Source organism: Acipenser ruthenus, chromosome 16, assembly GCF_902713425.1.
Source record: "Acipenser ruthenus chromosome 16, fAciRut3.2 maternal haplotype, whole genome shotgun sequence".
Lineage (NCBI taxonomy): Eukaryota > Metazoa > Chordata > Actinopteri > Acipenseriformes > Acipenseridae > Acipenser > Acipenser ruthenus.
In genome coordinates this window covers 15,755,429-15,773,560 of record NC_081204.1, presented here as the reverse complement: position 1 = coordinate 15,773,560, position 18,132 = coordinate 15,755,429, and the positions used below count along the sequence as shown (strand labels likewise).

The 18,132-nt window shown below is 41.7% G+C and overlaps 1 protein-coding gene across 3 annotated transcripts in view; it reads left to right on the top strand.

Annotated features, from left to right (window-relative positions):
* The window catches only part of LOC117412563 (protein TASOR-like), a 53,754-nt gene extending 35,622 nt beyond the window's left edge, over positions 1 to 18,132 (top strand). Inside the window, exons 17-23 of one of the 3 annotated variants that reach the window (XM_058988907.1) lie at positions 13 to 911; positions 3,630 to 3,752; positions 4,068 to 4,227; positions 10,309 to 10,414; positions 10,760 to 10,938; positions 12,712 to 12,870; positions 15,208 to 18,132. In XM_058988907.1, the coding sequence (XP_058844890.1) occupies positions 13 to 911; positions 3,630 to 3,752; positions 4,068 to 4,227; positions 10,309 to 10,414; positions 10,760 to 10,938; positions 12,712 to 12,870; positions 15,208 to 16,862 (3,281 nt within the window). In that variant the 3' untranslated portion in view covers positions 16,863 to 18,132. Of the gene's footprint in view, positions 1 to 12; positions 912 to 3,629; positions 3,753 to 4,067; positions 4,228 to 10,308; positions 10,415 to 10,759; positions 10,939 to 12,711; positions 12,871 to 14,107; positions 14,313 to 15,198 lie in introns of those variants that run through there. The other 2 variants (XM_058988906.1, XM_034021037.3) reach the window with 2 other exon arrangements.

Sequence of the window (18,132 nt, the reverse complement as noted above, 5' to 3'; positions counted from 1 at the left end):
CTCGTGTTGCAGGTATGAAGTCACAGACGTACCGCCTAGCTCAGGAGGCTATTAGTCCTCATGACCCCCGCGTGCTGCGCAGCCAAGACTCTTCTCCCGTGAAGTTCACCCAAGTCTCTCCCCCGATGCCAGCAGAGATGCACGAAGATGACAAGGACGCTGTCCATCCAGGCTGGTCCAGCTTCACCGCGGAGTACACCTCTGCTGAACCCAGAGACGTGGAGAGCACTGTCTTCCAAGAGTTTGGGGGCTTTACCACTAAAGTCCAGGAGCTTCTGAGGCAGGAGAACGTCTTGTACAGCACAAAGTCGGTCGTTTCCATCCCTGAGAAGCTGACGTCTGGGTTTTCCAAGTGCGTCCGAGTCCGGGAGCCGCACGTCCCTGTGCAGAACTACGTCGACAAGCTGTGTGAGAAGATGAGAAGTTTGGTGGACTCTGAAAAGCTCAGAGCTGCTGCCAGACATTCTCAGTTAAGCAGTTCTCCTCCAGAGCAGTCCCTGCAAACCGGAGCTCGACTCGGGACAGTGACGAACACGCCTCAGGTCCAGATGGAGCTGTCGCAGTCTCCCAGAAAAGAATGTTTAAAACAAGATGAACCAGAGCCTGAACAACAGAGCCTGAATGTAAACCCCGCTGCGCTGAGCGTGCCGTCCCTGGATACTGCGATGGAGCCTGAGCCTGCAGCGGTGGCAGGTGGCCGAGATGGAATGCTGCCGCTGGGGGAAGCTGCTGCTCACTGCTCTCCGATTTCATCGGCTGTTCAGGCTCCAGCTGCTTTCAGTAACCTCATCAATCAGCTCAAGCCAGAAGTCTTCTCTAGTTTGGTCAAAATCATCAAGGATGTGCAGAAGAACACTTTGAAGTTTTATATCCATGCAGAAGAAGAAAGCACTGTGTGCGCTGAAATAAAGGTATGCACCATCTTCCATCCAGACTGTGGTGGTGTTATTTTTCTGATCTCAGTCGAGACGGGCAGAAGTACTCCTGCAGTTGTTCAGATCATTAAAATACAACACTTTGGCCTGGCTTCACAGACACAGAGCAGCACTAAACCTGGACCACCTTATCTGGGGTTACATTACCTAGTCCAGGATTAGTAGTAATCAGAGTCTGTGAAACCAGCAATTTATCTTGTACTTGGCAGCGAATCATTTAATATTCCCTATGTATAGTTGGAGTCATTCTGGGTTTTTCTGTGAGCCCTAATTGTAAGATGCTTGTAGAAGGTGTGTGGGGTCTCGCACACACTCAAAGCTGGCATTGTCCAAAATGCTATGCAGTTGTAGTCTTAAACTATACTCTATGCTTAAATACATGAATGAAAACAAATCTTTAAAGGAACATACATTGATCATGGTGTGGTTGGTGCGTGGACAAATGATGATGCTTGTATTTTAAATCTCCCAACTAAGCACAAGCTTAACATAAAAAAAAAACTAACAAAACCAAGCAGTGGTTCAAGGCCACTTGAAAAGCTATTAGCTATTTCTCTGCTAAAGTTGCCCAAAACATTTATAAGATAACCAAATCTAGACTTGCAAATGGCAACTGTATCCATTATATTAGTTTTATAATGTTAAAGATGAGATTGTTACTGTACCACGATTCAGAAAGCTTACATTAACAGCAATCTCCCTCCTGCTTGTTATTGCCCTGTGCTGCTTCACTCTATAGTGGGGCTACTTTCTCTCAAAGCTGATTTTTAATTTAGAGATTCAAAAGCCAACAGAATAAAGATCTACTAACCAATCTGTGATAACAATTTTAATTTGCATTTCTGTTTCACCTCATCAGCTCCAGTATTACTGTGATGGTCAACGCAGTGTGACTAAATCGAGCAAACATGCAACCGCACTTCCCACTTTAGCTTGCAAATAGTGTAGTGAAGGTAACTTATTAGGTAGTACAGTCGTCTCCCAGCTAAGAGAACACCCCTCGGGAAGCAAGTGAAGTGTTCTTATAGCCGTGTTCTCTAGACGGAGTTAGCCACCAGACACACTATGAATCCATAAATAAACAAATAAATACATATGTGTTACTTGTCATGATGCACATGCATCGCCATATGAAATAACTGAATAAGTAGAAAAGCAATAGGTAAGTGTATGTTAATAAACCTATAATAATAAAGTAACAGACAAACTAACGTTAATAAACAAACTGTCAAACTAAGTTAACACAGCACCCCTACACGTTCAAAACTGAGCATTAATATACAAGACATGCACATTATTATTTAACAGAATGGAGAACAGGAAACTCCAAATTTGCTCGCCGACTTGTGTCTGATTTTCAGGTTTTTTTCAAAAGCTCGAGCAATTTCCAAAGTTTTGTAGCAAGAGAAACTGTGGCACATTTTGCTGTCTGTTATATGACGGCGCTTCTGGAAAGATTTAATAAACCAGTCAGTGTGCCTCAAGACACTCTCGCGATAACAAGATTGAATAAACCATGTTAGTTTAAGTTTGATAATGATGATGAGTTATCAGGTTACAAAACAGTGCTGTATCAGTTGGGAACGAATCGCTATCGGTGCCAAGAAAGTGTTCTTTTAACAAAGTTCCTGTTCCTTTAGCCGGAGCATTTAGAATGGGGGGGAAAAATCAGTTTCACCAGCTTTCAGTGTGTTCCCTGAGGCGGTATTCTCTTAGGAGGTGTTCCTATTCGCGGAGACTACTGTACCTACTCTGTCATGCAAATAACTTCCCAAAGTGGTTGCACTTGCTTCCCCCGGGTATTTATTGAAACATACTTTAAGGAAAAATATACATCGTAAACATTACAACCAATCAGTTTGCTCCTTGGCCACAGGAGGACATACTGTCCATCACCGCCTCTGAGGAGGCGGGTGAACAGGAGCTGGCGTTCCTGCCTGAGGACGTGGAGTCTGACCGCGCATCCCCTGCTGTTAAGCTCTCCCTGTCAGCGGAGCTTCTACCTCTGATCAAGAGGGCCACTGCAATTTTGCAAGTGCCCTGGCCTACAGAAGGTGAAACAAGGCAGTCCATCTTCAATGATGAGCCTACCATGTCTCCCGTGTCCCCCCCCAGTGCACCTGTATCTTTTTGAAATCCAGTCCTCCTGGGATCATCTGGCAAAAGCTCCTTCTGTTTCCCCGGTCGATGGACGCTCTAGGGTACATGATGTGGAAGCTGGGCCTGGCCCATTTTCTGCTGGTAGCTTCTATTGCCGCCTTTGTCAGAGGACGCTACCTGCCCCAAGCACGCCTATTTAGCCAGTGCATTCTCTGCAAGGTTGGGTAATTACAATAGCATCCTGGTAGCATACCAGTGCCATTTGCTGAGGTCCCTTTTCAGAGAACCACAGGCCCTCACCACAACAGTTGGATGAGCTGCGCCTGGTCCATGTGTCCAAACTCAGCGGGCGGGCTGTGGGTAGGAACCTGGCTGCACGTACGCAGCTTTGGCTTTCCCAGGCACGCATGTACTAAAAGCAAGAGTAGTTTTGTAATCCTAAAAGATAATTGTAGACTCTACACTGTTGCAAAAAAAAAAAAATATATATATATATAATATATATATATTGTTCTATTTTTACTACTACAATCTGTATGTCTAACTTGTTCACCATTGTGTGTGTTTTGTTTTGGTCTTTTTTTTTTTTTTCAGGAATACTTGATGCGATTAGGAAACGCAGAGTGTAACCCACAGAATTTTTTGGAAAAGAACAGCTCTTTAGACAAGCTGCTGATCATAATTCAGAATGAAGACATTGCTGCTAACATCCATGAGGTACTCCCGACATACAGGAGGCTATTGAGGGGGGGGTTCAATGTTGAGACAGCCTACAAAGCGTGTCCTGAATTCCATGGTCTTGCTATGACCAACAGTTTGATTGGTTTGCTACTATTCTACGTGGGAATCAGCTGTGAGCAATTTTTGAGAACAGAAAAATGTGAAATACTGGAATAAAACCTATTTGTTAGGTTGTGGTTTAACAGGACTCTAATAAGAATTCCTAACAATCGCACTTGTAAGCCAGTGATTGTGTGTTGTAACTTGATACAGCCCATATTCAGTGTTTTTTAAAATGTGTATTTCCTCCAGATTCCTGCCTTGGTGTCTTTAAAGAAGCTGCCGTCGGTCAGCTTTGCTGGTGTGGACAGCTTGGATGATGTTAAAAACCATACATACAATGAGCTCTTTGTGTCTGGTGGCTTCATTGTATCGGATGAGTCTGTTCTGAACCCTGACGTCATCACTGTTGGTAAGAGAGCAGAACCTGCAAACCTTTTATATTTGTAGGGCTTCGGTGATTTCTAAGAGAAGTAGGATGCTAAATGTTTCATGTTCAGACTGCACATAATAATAAAATAATAATAAACTTTATATAGTGCCTTTCATGCTAAAAGCAGCTCAAAGCGCTTTACATAGAAAATATATTTAAAAGAGAAAATAAACATGTATACTAAAAGAGAGAATTTAAAAAATAATTAATTAGTACAAAAGTGATAAACAATGTAATACAAGCTAAAAGAAAGCTTTCATTTTAACCATTAGAGGCAGCAGAAACGAAACACATTAAAAGTACATTCAATTTAAAAAGGCGGCTATGTTGTAAAAATGTGTCAAGTCTTGTTTTAAAAATTGCCATTGAGGGTGCACCTCTGACAGAGAATGACAGTGAGTTCCACAGTCTGGGAGCATTATAACAAAAAGCAGCCTCTCCTTTCCTTTTGCGCTTCACCCTCGGAACACAAAGTAAGTCACTGTCAGCTGACCTCGGTGTACGCGCAGGCTTATACGCTCACATCTCGGTGATAGTTCGGTGCTTGGCCATTTAAATGCTTTAAATGTTAATAGAATTTTAAAATCAATCATATAACAAACTGGAAGCCAGTGCAGTGACGCCAACACAGGAGTAATACGTGCCCTTTTCTTTGTTTTAGTTAGAACTGCTGCAGATGTGAAAGCATTGTAGTAGTCCAATCTAGATGGAATAAAGGCATGAACTACTTTCTGTGCATTAGATAATGAAAGAAATTGCCTAATTTTAGCAATGTTTCTCACATAATAAAAAGACACTTTAGTAATTTTGTTTAATATGAGATTCAAAGCTTCGCTCAGAATCAAATCTAACCCCCAAGTTTCTCACCTTGGATTTCAAATTTGAAGTCAGGTTACCCAAATCTATTTTTGTCAACTCTAATAATAACTCTATTAATAAGACTTCTGTCTTATTTTGGTTTAATTGCAGAACATTTTGAGAGGTCCAACTTTTAGTATCAGCAAGACACTCAAATAAAACTAGTAGCATTGATATCGCCTGGTTTTAACAGCTGTAGAGTTGTGGGTCCTCAGCGTAACAATGAAAGTTCAACCCATGTTTACGAATACCCTAGTGGTAACATACAGACGTGCTCAAATTTGTTGGTACCCCTCCACAAAAAACGAAGAATGCACAATTTTCTCTGAAATAATTTGAAACTGACAAAAGTAATTGGCATCCACCATTGTTTATTCCATATTTAATAGAAATCAGACTTTGCTTTTGATTTTTTATTCAACATAATATTGTAAATAATAAAACAAATGAAAATGGCATGGACAAAAATGATGGGACTGCTAACCTAATAGTTTGTTGCACAACCTTTAGAGGCAATCACGTTTTCTGTAGCTCTCAATGAGACTTCTGCACCTGTTAACAGGTAGTTTGGCCCACTCTTCCTGAGCAAACTACTCCAGCTGTCTCAGGTTTGATGGGTGCCTTCTCCAGACTGCAAGTTTCAGCTCTTTCCATAGATGTTCGATAGGATTCAGATCAGGACTCATAGAAGGCCACTTCAGAATAGTCCAATGTTTTGTTCTTATCCATTCTTGGGTGCTTTTTAGCTATGTGTTTTGGGTTATTATCCTGTTGGAGGACCCATGACCTGCGACTGAGACAGAGCTTTCTGACACTGGGCAGTACGTTGGAGATGGTCTTGTAGCCTTTACCTTTTACCATGCTTGTGTATTATTTTCTTTCTGATCTCCTCAGACAACTCTCTCCTTTGCTTTCTCTGGTCCATGTTCAGTGTGGTGCACACAATGATACCAAACAGCACAGTGACTACTTTTCTCCATTTAAATAGGCTGAATGACTGATTACAAGATTGGAGACATGTGTGATACTAATTTAAAGAAACTAATTAGTTTGAAATATCACTATAATCCAATTATTTATTATCTTTTCTAAGGGGTACCAACAAATGTGTCCAGGCCATTTTAGAATATCTTTGTAGAATAAGCAATAATTAATCTCTCTTCACAGCTTCTTTGCTTTATTCTATGACATACCAAAGGCATGTAAGTATACATGATAAAATGGCTTTTAATTTCATCACTTTTCAGGAGGAATGAAGCATTATTTCAATGAGCTGTAAGGGTACCAACAAATTTGAGCACCTCTATATACAAGGAAAATAACCATAGGACTGAGAATGGAGCCCTGAGGGACACCACATATAATATTAGCCAGTCCTGATACAGACAACCCGACGGTAACAGTACCGTCTGTCGATTTTTAGATATGATCTAAACCAGTTCAGCACAGTTCCAGAGGCACATTCTTTAAGACGATTAATTAAAATTGAATGATCCACAGTATCGAATGCAGAACTCGGGTCTAAAAGAACTAAAACAGATATAGCATTTGAATCTGCACTCATAAGCAGATCATTTGCAACCCTAACCAGAGCAGTCTCTGTGCTGTGATTTGAACGAAACCCTGACTGAAACGTCTCCAAAATAGTATTACTATCAAGGAAACTATTCAAAAAGGAAGGTTTGAAATAGGTCTATAATTACTCCGAATTGAACTATCTAAATTACATTTTTTAAGTAGGGGTTTCAACAGGGCAGTTTTAAAAGCAGCTGGAAATATCCCTGTTGACGGAGAACTCTTAATTATAGCTGGAGCACCATTGCACAAGTCACTGAACACGTCCTTCAGCAATCTAGCTGGTATCGGATCCATAGAGCACGTAGCAGATTTCATCGGCATTACTATCGGATTTAGCTCTTATACATTGATCAAAGAAAACAAGTCCATTGCTGATTCAACCAGTCTAACTGGCATGTTTGAATCAGTCATGCCGTGAAATTTGATCCCTAATATTCACTATTTTTGTTTGAAAATCTCCACACAGTAACTGAGGCCTCAGTGTCAGTGGGAGGATGAGGGATTAACTAGTCAATTGATTTGTTGAGAAAAGGACCCTAGTTATTTTTATTTACCACAATAAGATTAGAAAAATAAGTGCATCTTGCTGACCTTAATAAAGCTTTGTTGTACTTCAATCAAAGTTGTTTCAAAATATCATAATGGATTTGTAGTTTTGTAGCTCTCCATGTATGTTCTGCCTTGCGACAATCTCTTTTCACTTGACAGTTAAGAACGCGTTTCTTAACAGTATGTACCACACTCTTTCTTGATAAGGGCAAAATAGCCTAAAATAAAATGCAAAAATGATCTGAAACAGTAATGGAAGAAATATGAACATCTAGCCTTCGAGAGATGACCAAATCTAAAGTGTGACCACGATTATGAGTAGGCCCTGTAACATGCTGAATAAAATCAAGGGAATTCAAAAGCCTTAATTCCATGGCCGTTGTATCAGATTCATTATCAATATGCAGATTGAAATCCCCAAGCAGTAAAATCCTGTCATAATTAGCAGATAATATAGAAAGGAGTTCTGCAAATTTAGACAAAGCATTGATTGGGTTTTGGAGGGTGATAGAAAATTACATTAAGAACTGGAAGTTGACTATTAACTAATAAAAATAGATTGAAATGAAGAGTACTCCTCCTCAGTTTTTTTTATTTACAGTTATAAATCTTTATGAAATATACTAGCAGGTCCACCCCACCCCCGCCCCATTGAGCGTGCTTTTTTGGAAAAGGTATAATTTAAGGGAGAAGCCTCAATCAGGGAGATATTATCATCCATTCTGTGCCATGTTTCAGTTAAAAAAAATCATTGATTTAAAGGCGCTTTGTTTGACAGACTGAGTATTAAATAGCTATGTGTTAATGTTGAACCTGGTCAGGAAACCTGTATTTTTAAAAGGTGTAGTTTGTGTTCAGATACAATGGGGATGAAGGATGAAAATACCATTATTTTAAAAAGGGAAGCCTTGTTGTAAACTGGAAGGCAGGTGGAGGAACTGAATCTCATGTGCAGCAGCAGTGTGGAGTAGTGGTTAGGGCTCTGGACTCTTGACCGGAGGGTTGTGGGTTCAATCCCCAGTGGGGGACACTGCTGTTGTACCCTTGAGCAAGGTACTTTACCTAGATTGCTCCAGTGATAAACCAACTGTATAAATGGGTAATTGTATGTAAAAATAATGTGATATCTGTAAAAAAAAAAAAAAAAAAAAAAAAAGTGAAATAATGTATAATGTGATATGTTGTAACAATTGTGAGTCGCCCTGGATAAGGGCGTCTGCTAAGAAATTAATAATAATAATAATAATGTCCACTGAAATGTGGAAGGAAATCAGTTGGAGTAGTGCTTTAAGTGGCAGACAGACAGATGTTTCTATTTTTCATCCCTTATTGACACAAACAAAAATAACTCTAGGCTACTTTAAGCGCACATGTCTGTCGATGGAGGCTCTGCCGTGAGGTAGTTGACAGTGACGAGCCGAAGGGAGGGCGCTAACGAAGCTCAAAACTGCTGTGGTTAAACCTCCTGATTTAAACAACCCAAGACCCTACAGTTTTAACCCTTTGCAGTCCATTTATTAACTGCGCGTCAGGCACGCCAGGTCTAATTAATTTTCACACGCGCAGTTAATTTTATACGCGCTGTTTAAAAGTATTTTTTTTCACAGTCAAACAGGTTTAAATGGCCCTGCATATCAACAAAGCACTCACTAGGCATCTCCAGCCCCGCCCCACCCTTTCGTTTGCTATAGCGTTCAGCTATGTAAGAAATAAATAATAATAATAATAATAATAGTCGTACATACCGATCGATCATCTCCGGATCACTCGTTTTATCACCAAACTCCTCAATAATGCGATCCAAGTCATTTTTATTACTATAACATCTGAAAAAAGCTCTGCAAATGTCCATGATAGTCTCTGTGTGCTGACGCACTCAGCCAGCTTGTTTACTATGAACGCCCCGTTATCTGATACCTGATACCATGTATGACTATTCATGAGATACGCCTTTTTTTTTTTTTTCCCCGACTTGTCTCGGCTCCTGTCGCTCCCACTCGGCAATTGAATGGTTTTCTCTGCTTTTTCCGTAGAAAAAACGACTAAACACCCGTTTATTGCGTTGCTATAATGATGTCGGACCCAGTCCGACAAAGGACCTGTGAGGAATAATTGCAATGTCGGACCCAGTCCGACAATGGACTGCAAAGGGTTAACGAATTATAGACCTATTTCAAATCTGTAATTGCTAGCAAAGGTGCTAGAAAAAGTAGTAACCAACCAGCTGAATTTGTTTCTTGAGGGTAACTTTTCAGTGGGGTTTCCGTTGTGCGCACAATACAGAGACTGCGCTCATCAGAGTGGTGACTGATTTACTGTTAAGTGCACACTCTAGCTGTGTATTTATTCTGATACAGTGGACCATAACGTTTTAACTGATCGTCTCAAAAGCTGGGTCGGCATGTCGTGTACTCTCTTGAAATGGTTTAAGTCATATCTCACTAACAGACAGGATCTTATTTCATTAGGAGGCTCTGTGTCTGGATTGTCAAATGTTGCTTGTGGCATTCCCCAGTGCTCAGTACTTGGACCCATACATTATTACTGCTGGGTGAGAGAGTTCATAAACGTGGTGTTGTCTTTCACTGTTATGCAGATATATACAGCTCTATATCACTGTAAACCTGGTGCTGTGACTCTGTCAGCCTTGACTGAATGCATTACTTATGTGAAGAAGTGTATGTCTCACAAATGTTTACAGTTAAACTCTGAGAAGTTCTGTTATTAGGGTCTCAGGCGCAACTAGAAGCCACACAATCTTTACAAATCGATCCAGGCAATTTAACAGCTAACAAAAACACGTGGAACATTTTGCGATCTTATTCAACATTTGTCTTGAGTCTCAAATTTGCAGTGTCTCTTTTTTTAAATTTTTTTTTTTTTTTTTACCATCTGCGAAACATTGCTAAACTTGGGTTATTTCTCTCATTGTGAGGAGGAGCAGAGAGGGGGTGTAGGTAGGAGTGGGGCAGTGTGGTGAATATAAGAATTCTTTACGCATCATGTTTTCGATTCTTCAGTGGCAGGCAGTGACATTGGTTAAGATGTGTCTTGACAATTTACTTGTCTTTTCAGAAAAACTGCAGAGTTTCCTTAATTTTTTGGAGGAACGGAACACTCAAAGTAACTGGCAATGGAAAATCCACTTCAAAACACAGAAGAAGCTGAAGGAAATGGGAAGGTGAGCGAACAAGCATTCAAAGAACAGCTTTCTATTGATTGGTGGTCATTGACCAATCATTTAAAGCTCAGATTTATCAATTGGTTGACCTTCTTGTCAAGGTAAAACTACTAAGTGCATTTTAGAACACCTATATATATAATGGCTGGTTTCACCGGCCCTGATTTTAGTGCTAATCTTGGATTACCTTGTCTAAAGTAACACTAGGTAGTCCAAGACTAGTGCTACCTGGCATCTGTAAACCAGCTGTCTGTGGTTAAGTGGTGGGTGACCTTGATATCCAAACAGATGCTAATGATGTTGACATGGATTAACGAATGGGCCTGCATTCTCTCACTTTCTCAGGATGAACTCCAAAGTGCTGAGCCTCCTGACCCTGCTAAACTCCTACCAGAAGAAGCACCTGGTAGAGTTCCTGTCCTATCATGAGTGCGACTCACAAAGCCGCCAGGCTCCGGAGCTGGACTGCCTTATCAAGCTGCAGGCCCAGAACATCCAGCGCAGACATGTGGTCTTCCTCACAGGTACCTTCAGCAAGCAGCTCCTAATAGAATACATCGTGTAACAATTTTTTTTTTTTTGATTGGTTCCTGGGTAGTAAGTGTTATTTCATAATTGCTTATGCCTCAAAAGTATAGAAAATGGCTATTCCCCACAAACTTTGCTTTTGTGACCAGGACAGTGATATTTTGAAATTTACCTATTTCCAATGAGAAAACGGGCGAATTTGTGTCTTTTCATTCACATAGTCAGAAAAAAACAACATATGAATCCAAATGAACATGTATTTATACTAAAGTAATACAAAAATGACTACAAAAGATTTAGAAGTGAGTAGTTTTTCGAGATTTACGATTATACTGTAAATCACTTTCACGAATCAGCCCCCAAATGTAGTCTCCCATCATTAGACTGTCCTTGGTAGTGGCGTTCAAAGTCCAGTATATCCTGGTGGAAGCGCTCGCCTTGCTCCTCCGAGTATGCTCCCATGTTCTCCTTGAATTTATCAAGATGAGCATCAAGGATATGGACTTTGAGAGACAACCTACAGCCCATTGTGCCGTAGTTCTTCACCAGAGTCTCAACCATCCCCAGTGGGGGGCACTGCTGTTGTACCCTTGAGCAAGGTACTTTACCTAGATTGCTCCAGTAAAATCCCAACTGTATAAATGGGTAATTGTATGTAAAAATAATGTGATATCTGTATAATGTGAAATAATGTATAATGTGATATCTTGTAACAATTGTAAGTCGCCCTGGATAAGGGCGTCTGCTAAGAAATAAATATAATAATATAATGATAATATAGCGTTCAGCTATGTAAGAAATAAATAATAATAATAATAGTCGTACATACCGATCGATCATCTCCGGATCACTCGTTTTATCACCAAACTCCTCAATAATGCGATCCGTCATTATTTTATTACTATAACATCTGAAAAAAGCTCTGCAAATGTCCATGATAGTCTCTGTGCGCTGACGCACTCAGCCAGCTTGTTTACTATGAACGCCCGGTTATCTGATACCATGTATGACTATTCATGAGATACGCCTTTTTTTTTTTCCGACTTGTCTCGGCTCCTGTCGCTCCCACTCGGCAATTGAATGGTTTTCTCGGCTTTTTCCAGAGAAAAAACGACTAAACACCCGTTTATTGCGTTGCTATAATGATGTCGGACCCAGTCCGACAAAGGACCTGTGAGGAATAATTGCAATGTCGGACCCAGTCCGACAATGGACTGCAAAGGGTTAAGACACGTTCAGTGCATTTTTGAAAAGATTTCATAAACCATTTGATGAGTAAGTTTTGATAATGAGTTGTCAGTTTTTAATCGGTTAGCAACGAATGGCTATTGGTACCAAAAAGGTGTTGTGTTAAGCAAAGTTCCTGTTCCGTTAAGCTGAGCATTGACAATGGGAAGATTCCGTTTCCCCACAGGGGTGTTCCTTAGCCGACGTGTTCTCTTTTTTAAGGTGTTCCCTATACAAACCCTTTATCCTAAAATGGCTAAACCATCAGTTACCTGTCACAGCGCTTGTTTTTGTTATTTGGACATTTTTAAAAGCTGTTATTGGAATAGAGATGTCAGAATTAAAATGTGATAAAGAAATGCATTCTTTTTTGTACTACTTTTTGGAAGCATTGCTAATTTTATTTTCCAATTGTATTTAGCTGTAAAAACTGAATTTGAACTTGAGCTACTTAATGAACTGATGATGGTCTTTAAGATCTAATGGATTGTCAAAGCCTGCTTAACATCGTATGAATTATTATTGTTGTGTTCTGTTTCCAGAAAAACGTTTTGAGATGTTTCCCAAGCACTGTAACAATGGGGTTGTAGTCGCCACCATAGAGGATTTCATGCAGAGTTTTCAGAGCCTTATTGGCTTCAACAGCTCCAGCACAGAAGACAAGTGTGTACCGGGGACGAGCACTCCAGAAGTGCAGCCAGGTGAGCCCTGCATGGGAATCCTCCTTAATGAGAAAGAGTTCAAATACTAGAGAAACGTTTGGAGTCGCTTTGTCATGCTCTTCCAAGGGCCATGGCATGATTAGACACCCGGTGCTCTGACCAGTTGGTATCCATTGCAGTAGATCTCTCCATGCTTATTACCTTAAAATAAAAAAGAGACCTTCATTTAGTTTAAGTGAAGTAAACTAGCATCCAGGTGAGTTTGGAGTACTAGCAGTGCTGTAGACCCCAGTTTCTAGAGTGAATGCTGTAAATATTACACACAGTTCAATGCTAACTGTCCCATTGCTTCCGAAACGGATTGGCAGTGGGGGAGGTGGGGTGGGGTTGAGAGAAAGCCTTTGAACGTTCTTCTGGTTGCACTGTTTTAAAACAAGTGTGTGTTTGTTTGTTTGTTTGTTTGTGTTTGTTTGTTTGTTTGTTTGGGGAAAAATGTAAAATATGCCTTGTTTTGAGTGGTGGTGGTGTTGGTGGAGTTTTTCTGTTCATTTAAATATTTATACTAATTTAGGGATGGTTTATTTATTTATTTATTTTTATTTATTTGATCTTAGTTAGCATTAGTAATGATGTGTAGAATACACCCCCACACACAGTGGAATTTGGTGCTGTAGCACACGTGAGTGTGCGCTGGGAGGGAGTTCACTTAACCCTTTAAGGATCGTGTAAACACGATCGTATTGGAATGTCATTCTGGGCCCGTGATGGTGTAAACACAATAAACAGACTTCATTTACCAGTGCATCCGCTCCACGATATGCTAAATGCAGGGGGCAAAACAAAGGGGCTGGTTTCTTCATTATATGTCTTATCTTTTAAAAGCTTCATACAAACCTCTAGCAGCTAGTACGATTTAGAATAGAGACCTAGCTTCCTTAGATAGGGAGGTTAACTGGGGAACTATCTGGAATAATTTAGGCTTAGCTTCTAAGAACCCTAACCATCAGATGATCCATTTTCAATTTTCTTCATAGAACATACTCGTAGAACCCCTCGTAGACGCTTTCACATGAAGCTTGCCCCTACCCCTTACTGCTCGCTTTGCCCCCAGGGAACCCTTGGCACCTTTCTGCGTATGGTCTGGGAATGCCCTGTCATAGCTGCTTTTTGGGAGTGGGTATCCTCTACTTTCTCCACTATATTTGCAAAAGTAATCCCTTGCTCCACTCTGGTTCTCTTATTGAACGATGACACATCCCTCGACTTAACTCCACAGCAGAAACGCATCTGGTTGGCTGACCTCACTGTGGCGAAAAAGATGGTTGCTTTGCGTTGGCAGCCGCCGCACTTCCTTCCCTGGTGCCAATGGGTCCTTGCGTTCCTTGATATCACTTGGAGCTCTCCACCGCTCAGATCCATGGTGCCAGGGAACGCCTGGAAAAGTATGGCTGACAACATCAAGGTGTTAAATCGGAGGTCCTTGTGGGGGGTATTGGGAGGGAGGGAGTTAAAAAGAAAATGGGGCGTTTCATTTGTTCATGTAATATTCTGTATTGTTGTTTTGTGATTGCCTCAATAAAAACATTTGATCACAAAAAAAAAAAACTGACTTAATTTCTTACTGGGCCACCATACTTTGCAGTACGAGACATTTTACAGCAGCACGCAGAAACAAAATAACACAGGAATTTATTTACACAAAATTCTATTGGATGCCGAGGCAAGTTGAAAACTTCGTGCTGGGGGTGGAGGGTATAATCTTTGGCTCCTGAACAAACACTGCCCTGTGGGCGTGCGCTTGTGCAGCCCTGCGGATTGGAATTGCATGAAGGCTATGAGTTCTCACAGGTTGTGTTTTACACTATTTACATAATGCTAGTGCCAATTTATCTTAACTTATTTCAAGGTTATTTTCTATGAAGTAGTCAATACTTAGCAAGTTTGTGTGTTGTATTATTGTAGTGTTTTATTAAAATACATTCAATTGAATTTAATTTTATTCACTGAATTTGTACATCTCAGATATCGAAACAAGTGTTTGATTTTTGATGGGCAGGACATCTTGATGTATAAGCACTTTTTAAAAAAGCTATTTCACTTCTGCATGTAAATGGCTCTTGAGTGGAAATTATTATGTGGATTAACCAAAGGGACTAAAATTGTATGGCTGCTTTTTTTTCCAGCTGGAATATCCAGTATTAGTCCAGCATCAGTTATTCAATATTGAAAGAAACATAGTAGGATGATAAAATCAAAACAATTCAAGGAACACCATTTTACACTTGTTCTAATTTAATGTTCAGAATACTTGTTGCTGCATTGCAACATACAATCTAAATCGATCTGCATATGTTCTTTTCTTTGTAGAGGATGCAGGGATGTTACCAGTGGGAGAGCTGAAGGAGGAGGAGGAGGAGGAGGATATGTCGATAGACTCTGAAGAAGAATCTTCGAAAATCGAGCTCTGCGGTGGAACCATTAAAGCAGAAAGCCTGGATCCAGGAGTGTGTATCCCAGCTATGCCTGCTGAGAGTCAGGCTGCTCCCTTGCTGCACAGGGCTTCAGGACTGGACCTGGAGGCGCTCCGATCCGCCATCTCCATCTTCACATCTTCCACTGCCAAGGACCCCATGCCGCTGGCGCCTGTTGCTTCACCCGCTTCCCCCACCACGATGACATACAGCATGTTCAATGTGAACACTTACCAGAGTTTTCTCGGCACAGGACCCGAGACTCTCCTCACTGCCTCAAACACTCCCGGCGACCAGCAGAGAGCAGAACCAGCCCTGGGCAGTACTGGCAGCCTAGCCAGCGCTGCCCCTGCACCCAGGAACCCCACAAACCCGGCTGCTCACCCTGCTAACCAAGCCAGCAGTAAACCTGCTTTCAGCACCCTGAACATTCAGGTCACGTGTAATCCTGCTCCTAATAGTGGGGGCGGTAGCAATCCAGCATCTGTGACTAATCAGGGCGATGGTAGTCATAAAACCCCTGCCTGCCCCAGTAATCTGGACAGCAGCAGGAGTCCTGCTTACAGAGGTGGCTGCAACAGTGCTACATCAGGGAGTCTCATTCAGGGTAGTGGGGGTTCAGCTGGCAGGGGGACTGTCACTGCAAGTCAGGGTAGAGGGGGTTCAGCTGGCAGGGGGACTGTCACTGCAAGTCAGGGTAGTGGGAGTTCAGCTGGCAGGGGGACTGTCACTGCAAGTCAGGGTAGAGGGGGTTCAGCTGGCAGGGGGACTGTCACTGCAAGTCAGGGTAGAGGGGGTTCAGCTGGCAGGGGGACTGTCACTGCAAGTCAGGGTAGAGGGGGTTCAGCTGGCAGGGGGACTGTCACTGCAAGTCAGGGTAGTGGGGGTTCAGCTGGCAGGGGGACTGTCACTGCAAGTCAGGGTAGTGGGGGTTCAGCTGGCAGGGGGACTGTCACTGCAAGTCAGGGTAGTGGGGGTTCAGCTGGCAGGGGGACTGTCACTGCAAGTCAGGGTAGAGGGGGTTCAGCTGGCAGGGGGACTGTCACTGCAAGTCAGGGTAGTGGGGGTTCAGCTGGCAGGGGGACTGTCACTGCAAGTCAGGGTAGTGGGGGTTCAGCTGGCGGAGGAAGTGGCAGTGCTGCACCCGGGACTCCAGATAATAGTGTCGGTGGGAATTCAGCTGGCAGAGGGGCCAGCACTTCGACAGCAACGACATCTGGGACTGGTACCAGCCGGGGGAGGGGTAACTCTGCTAGCAGAGGCAGCAGCAGCAGCCCTGTAGGCTCCGGGGCTCCTAACCAGGGCCGCGGTGGAGCCGCACCCAGGAACCCCTCCAGCTACGGCCAGGGAAACTTTCACCACAGAGGAGGCGGGAACTCTGCCAGCCGCAGGCGAGGGAACCGCAGGGGGGGCGGTGGGCATTCTTTATACCGCGGGCGGGGGCATTTTGACGGGTACCGAGGGAACGGTGCCCCTCACAGGCACAACAGGGGCGGTTATTGGGGGAACGAAAGGGAGAACTTCTACAACGATGACTTTGGCACCATGTTCAAACCTTAATGACAATTAAAATGTACCTACGTAAATGTACCTAATAAACCAACGTTTCTTTAAACCTATGTAAACTGTATGTGTATATACATATATATAAATTCTTGGCACTGGGTAGTTTGGTTCCTCTATGGAATACAAACTCTAGACAGAATCCACTATATTTGTATTTGCCAAGAACCTTTTGTTACCCAAATTCGTTTGTGAATTAACTGCTTTTTTCTTGTCTTTAAAATGTATAGGGAAGGGAAATGTACTACAGCACAGAGACCATATAAAAAAAACAAAAAATAAATCCTCCTTCCAGGTGGCATTGTTTGCTGCTGATTTTTTAAAAATAAATCTTTTTACAATTAGGTTGTTGAAAATGGTGGACTTTTCTATGAGATCCACTTGTATCAAAATGCAGGACATTTTATTTTACAAAAATACAACAACAAAAATGCAGTGAGATTGTTTGTTTTTTTGTTTTTTTTCTTTTTAATGGTTTGAGTCCCTGTGCACGATAAAAGCTGTGAATCCATGTAACAGTTACTGTGGTATTGTCTCATTCCAAAAAATCTACAATAAAGACATCATCATCGCCTTAAACTCTACTATGCAGTACAATGAAAGCTAAATGAACTGGTCACCAGTGACAGGACATTGAGGCTCCATTCAAGGGACTCGCATTCATTTGTATTGAAGACCAAATCCTTTCAGGGTTTTGCTGGCTGGTAAACAGATCTGCAGTCCATGATGCTTGCATCACTTGCTGGGTCAGTGTGTATCTAAGGGTATGCCAGGTATTCCTGTATCCTTTGGACCGTGTTCTGACCCATTCCCAGTTTCATTGTATCATTACATTTGGCTGGCTCTGGAGAATCTCACACCTTTTTTTTTATCAAGGCTGTGTCGCAGGAGGGCTTCTGAAACATCTTTCAGTGACCAGAATGTCCATGGCTGCATTGCCTGTTGTCTGTGTTTGTGTATTAAATCTTCTTTTGAGGGAGGTGTTCCTCCTGCAGTTGAGGTGTGTTTTTTTGTTTGTTTTTTTATTTATTTTTTTATTTAAAGATTTGGAAATATTTATCTAAACGTGTAGTGTATTGGAACATTGATCCCTTGCCTCTTTTATTTATTTATTTTTTTTTTCTTAATTGATGGACACACCTGAAATGCCTAAAATATACTGGTCAACAAACTAGTGACATTAAGAAAAATCTACCTTAGTTGTTTTTGTGATTTACAGGTTTTTATTATTGAATATGTTAAATAAAGGATACCTGTTTTACAGCAA